The 5,885-nt window shown below is 47.8% G+C and overlaps 1 protein-coding gene across 1 annotated transcript; it reads right to left on the reverse strand.

Moving 5' to 3' along the window:
• LOC110701391 (uncharacterized mitochondrial protein AtMg00810-like) lies at nt 1–1,320 on the reverse strand. Its single transcript, XM_021879048.1, has 2 exons — nt 1,085–1,320; nt 1–901 (listed from the first exon to the last, which is right to left on the reverse strand). The coding sequence occupies exons 1-2, from the start codon at nt 1,318–1,320 to the stop codon at nt 1–3; spliced, it is 1,137 nt and encodes a 378-aa protein (XP_021734740.1).
• Nucleotides 1,321–5,885: the final 4,565 nt, after the last annotated feature.

Raw genomic sequence — 5,885 nt, forward strand, 5'->3', positions numbered from 1 at the left:
TTACCGAGAGCTTTTGTAAAGATGTGGGCCTTGTTCACGTGTAGAAACATAGGATGGATCAATAAAACCTTTTGAAATAGCATCTCGGACGAAGTGACAATCAACTTCAATATGCTTCGTCCGCTCATGGAAAACCGAATTCTTTGCAATGTGCAAAGCAGATTGACTATCACAAAATAGCTTGATAGCCTTAGGATGTTGTACTCCTAAGCTCAACAGTAGCCGTTTCAACCACATCAACTCCATTGTGGTAGCGCACATACAACGATATTCGGCTTCCGAAGAACTTGTAGAGACCGTCTTCTGCTTTTTAATTTTCCAAGAAATAGGTGACTTACCAAGAAATATTATCCACCCTGTCAAAGATCTACGTGTCAAGGGACACGCAGCCCAATCTGAATCGCACCAACCCTGCAAGGTTAATTCACTGTCTGAGCGTAGAAAAATTCCTTGACCCGGAGTTCCTTTCAAATATCTTACAACTCGCAGAGCTGCCTCCCAATGTTCAGTTCTTGGAGCATGCATGAACTGAGACAAAATATGAACGGAATATGCTAAATCGGGCCGAGTGACAGCAAGATAAATCAACCTACCAACAAGTCTGAGATATGGTTCCGGATCATCAAGAAGAGGACCGCTTGCTAAGCCAAGCCTGTGATTCTGCTCCATGGGAAAGCCGGCTGGCTTTGATCCCAATAGTCCTGCTTTTGTAATGATTTCAAGAGTATATTTTATCTGGCATAGGAACAAGCCTGAAGAGCTACGAGCCACTTCAATTCCCAAAAAATATTTCAGAGTACCAAGATCTTTCATATGAAAACAATCAATAAGATATGCTTTGAAAGCCCTTAACGCAACGGAGATCATCCACATATACAAGGACATTAATTTGCACGACACCCTTTGTATAAGTAAACAATGAATAATCAGAATACGATTGTCGAAATCCATATGCCTTCAACGACTTCGTTTGTTTGGCAAACCAACATCTAGGAGCCTGTTTTAAACCATACAAAGATTTCCGAAGGCGACATACCTTATTCGGATGAGATGATTCAAAACCTGGGAGGAGTTTTATATATACTTCCTCCGCAAGATCACCATGAAGAAAGGAATTGTGGACATAGCAAGAAAAGCTCTAACTATGACCATTTTAGCAACTGGAGCAAATGTTTCGGTATAATCAATACCCTCCTTTTGATGATTTCCAAAGACGACTAATCTGGATTTTAGTCGTTCAATACTTCCATCGGAGTTATATTTGATTTTATACACCCACTGACTGCCTAAAGGTCGTTTGTCGGGAGGGAGATCTTCCATTGTCCATGTGCAATTTTTTTCTAGAGCTTGAATTTCATTTTGCATTGATCGTCTTTAACCTGCATCTTTCATGGCCTCCTTAAAAGACCGTGGCTCTTTTCCAGAAGTAATAGCTGCAATATAATTTCTGTAATGTGGAAAAAAACTATCACAATTAATATAATGTGCTATAGGGTAGGGAGTACCTGAGGGATGCCGTGGAGACGAAGTGTTAGGAGAGTGAGATGGATATGGACTGTTTGTACTGACTGTATGCGTAACAAAGTCTCGGTGTTTGACATTTGGAAATTTCTGTCTCATACCCCGGCCTAATTCTCCATGTTTCTTGGTGTGCATAGGCTGCGGTACTGTTTCTTGTTGCTGCCGAGTTATGGCAGTGGGCTCCGTGCCCCCCTTGCTTGCATCACACTGCTGCAGCGTGTCTTGGGCACCTGCTGCTTGCTGCCGCAACCCAGCAGTAGACTCCGCGCCCTCCCTGTGGCCAGCAGCATCCAGCCGCGGGCTGCTTTCGGACTGGTCTGCTTGCTGTCCGTGAGCGCTTGTTGCTGGCTGCTGTGGTGAGGGCTGCTCACGCACTTACTGTGGGGTTACTTGAGGCACAATACCCCAACCCTCACCAACTTAAATTCTTGAAACCCCATACTCACATCATCGAAGTCATACGGCACATCCAAATGTATTGGAGCAATTTTTTCTGGAATGATATTTGTGGAAATTGGATCAAGAAAACGGAAGACATCTTCAAAGAATTTAACATCACGAGACACAAAAAATTCCTTTGAATCAAGATCAAATAATCTCCAACCTTTCTTTCCAAACGGATAGCCGACAAAAACACATTTACGACTCCGACTTGCAAATTTATCACCCTTAGCTTTTTTATTGTGAGCAAAGCAAAGACACCCAAAAGTACGAATGGTAGAATAAGATGGGTGTGTGCCGAATAAAATTTCATAGGGGGATTTATTTTTCAAGACAGGAGAAGGAGTTCGGTTTATTAAATGTGCGGCCGCAAGAATACTCTCACCCCAAAAATATATAGGCAAATTAGCTTGAAATCTCAAAGCTCTACCCACATTTAAAATATGTTTGTGTTTCCTTTCAACACGACCATTTTGCTTTGGAGTACCCACACATGATGTTTGAAATAAAATGCCAGTTGCAGTAAAGAAATCACGCAAACAATTAAATTCGGTGCCATTGTCACTTTGAACTATTTTAATTGTTTGAGAAAATTGTCTATCCACCATTGCCACAAAATACATAAACATATGGAAAACCTCAGTTTTATCAACTAGCAAATAAATCCAAACAACACGAGAAAAATCATCAACTATAGTCAAGAAATAACGAGCACCACAAGACGGTGCATGTTTATAAGAGCCCTGTTTGGGGTAAAAATACCCTAATCACATGGCCCAATGGCCTAGTGACACGTGGCATCCAGCCATTGGTCAGCAGGGCTCCAATCCTCTGCTGACACGTGTCCTCTAAACCCTAAAAAGGGAACCATCCCTTCCCCACTATAAATAGTGGAAGGACCCTTATTAATGGGGGCTGGAACATTTGTTGATCACATTGAATACTCCTCAAAAAGAAACACACTTACCCCGAGCAATATTAATTGCGGAATTCTCCCATTACGCGAGAAGTAACCTCCACCTTACGTGCATTCTACCTCCCGTATCTTTACTAACTTGATCGTCGGAGGCGGAGCTCCTACCCCCAGGAGTCTTCGTGATTTTGCAGGCACAGGCGTCGAAGGGCATTCTTGGAATCGTAACTCTCCCGCAGGACACATCAAAAAACCCCGAAACATTTGGCGCCGTCTGTGGGGAGAGTACTTCTAAGATGACTTCTGATACCGTGTCACCGAATCAGGGCAAACGGCCTGTGGTCGAGCCTGAGGTCCAGACGGACCATGAAAGTGGCGACGAAATTGAAACATATGTGGCCCCGGATGGGTCCTTCAGAACGAAGCACCCTCGTGCTAAAGATAGAAGAGAACGGGAAATCAGCCAAGCTGCTCCCAGCAACCCAGCCGGGCAACCGGCTGGAATTGCCCAAACGGTGGAGGGCTCAGCCCCCGTTACAAGAAACGAACTCATGTCGTTCATGAATAGTTTCAAGGGTGAGATCAAGAGCCTCATCCGGTCAGCTACTCCAAAGAAGGGTCAGCCGGCCAAGAAGCCTTCTGGAAAGAAGGCGGTCAAAGAACGAGTTCCTACCTCTCATCCCAAGCCAAAGGAGGGGGAGGGCTTAAGGTTTGATCCAAGCAGACTCCGTTTTCCTCAAGGGGAGCTGCGAAAGGCCATCCGGCACGTACAGCCGGATGGCTCCAAGAAAACATTCTCAGACGCCCGCACATTTCTCCAAGAGAAGCGAGGTCAGGCGTCTGCGTCGGCCTCAACGTCGACCTTCCCGGACAGTTTCCATGACGTCTCACACAGGCGTACGGGAACGAACCTTAGGAGCCAGACGGGCGAAGCTTCTGCCCGGTCTGGACCCAAAGTGATCCAGCCTGGCCTATTCGGCACACCGAATGGGTTGGGTGGATCCCCTTTCATGTCACCGGGTCTTTTCGGTGGGCAAGCGCAGCAGCCGTTCCAACCCACGGACTGGCAGCTGCGCCTGCTAAATTTGGGGGAACAGCCAACGGCGTTCTCACCAGAGATAACCCAGGCGGCACAGCCGCCTAAGATCAAGAATGTTTTGGTGGGGGCCTATGATGGCACCACCAACCCAGAAGACCATCTAATGGCCTACTCTAACCTCATGTACCTCTAGGGGTTAGATGATGCCGTCTGGTGTCGATGCTTCCCGGCTACCCTCAAGGGCATAGCCCAACGGTGGTTTGGTAACCTACCAGCCGGTTGCATCAACAGCTTTCGAACTTTGGCGTACTTGTTCACGTCAAATTTCTCAATGAATATTCCTGCCAAAAAGACTAGCCTCGACCTAGGGGCAATACAGCAGGGCGACCGGGAGGGCCTCCGGTCATACGTCAGACGGTTCAATCTGATGAGAATTCAGATTCCAGGACTATCAGACGAAGTGGCCTATACAGACTTCTTTCGAGGTCTGAAGGATTGGTCGACCTTTAAGTTTGACCTCGTCTGGAAGAGGGTTGCTACCCTCCAAGAGGCGTTAATTGAAGCTGAAGCCTATATACAGGCGACGGAGCTTTGTGCTGTCAAGCAGCCGTCAGATTATAAAAAGTCTGACAAAAAAGAGAGCCGGCAACAGCATCAGCCGGCAAGAAAGGAAGAAAAGAGAAAAGGGGTCTGGGCAGCTGACCGATCAGGACAGCCGGCCCAGAAGATCAGGCGGAAGTCAGAACCATATGCCCCCAAATACGAGTTCACAAAATATTGCTCCACCATCCTCCTGGAAATCAAAGACCGGATGTCTCTCGACAAACCGGCTGAAATGAAAAGCCCCGTGAATAAACGGGACAAGAGAAAGTATTGCCAATACCATGAGGATGTTGGCCACGACACCAATGGCTGCTATAGCCTCAGGCGGCTATTGGACCGTCTGGCAGATGAGGGGGCCCTAAAATCCTATCTACCTAAGGCTAAGGGTAATGCCCAGGCCAAGAAAGGGCAGGCGGCAAAAACCGGCCCAGTCAACTCCGAGACGGATGAAGAGACCATCTTCACCATAGCAGGCGGTTTTGCCGGAGGGGGTCCCACCATCTGGGGCACCAAAGACAACATCAGGAAGCTGGTCAACTCAGTGGATGAGGGCCAGGCGTCGAAAGACATCTTCCCTGAGGTCCTTATTTCTGAAAAGGACCGGGGCAAGGTCAGGCGGCCTCATGATGACCCCATCGTCATCGAATGCAAGGTTGCCAACCAGAAGGTTGGCCGGATCCTAATAGACACCGGGAGCTCGTCTGACCTAATCAGTTATCAGTGCTTGACCAAGCTCAAGTACACATCCGGTAACATGCACCAGGCTCCTCACCCACTGGTCGGTTTTGGGGGTGGAGTAGTGCATCCGGTCGGAAGCATAGATCTTCCGATCCGGCTGGGTGAAAAGGGGCAAGGACGCCACATGATAGTCAAGTTTTTAGTTGTGGAGGAGCTGTCCGCCTACAACATGATATTTGGCCGTCCTACCCTCAACGCATCTAAGGCTGTCATCATCCCGTCCCTCATGTTGGTCAAATTTCAAAAGGATGATGGTACAGTCGGTGCCCTAAGCGGGGACCAGAAGACGGCAAGAGAGTGCTATCTCTCTGACGTCAAGACAACTGTGGGTGCAGCCGGCCAGGGCGAGCCCATAGATATTGATAACTGCGATCCAGCAGTCCCGGCTCCAAGGGCAGCCGGTATGAAAAGAAAGGCGGACCAACTGGCACCCGTCAAAAAGGAGAAATAGCAATCACTAGCCGGGGAAAGGTCAGATGACCAACGACCTCAGCCGGCTGGTGACTGCCTTGATGTCATCCTAGATGACAGCCGTCCTGAAAGAACAGTCAAGGTCGGGACGGTAGCCTTCGAACGGTTGGGAGAAGGCTTGCTCCAGCTGCTGAAGGAATTCAAAGACATCTTTGCCTT

The sequence above is a fragment of the Chenopodium quinoa genome, unplaced genomic scaffold (assembly GCF_001683475.1).
Source record: "Chenopodium quinoa cultivar QQ74 unplaced genomic scaffold, ASM168347v1, whole genome shotgun sequence".
NCBI lineage: Eukaryota > Viridiplantae > Streptophyta > Magnoliopsida > Caryophyllales > Amaranthaceae > Chenopodium > Chenopodium quinoa.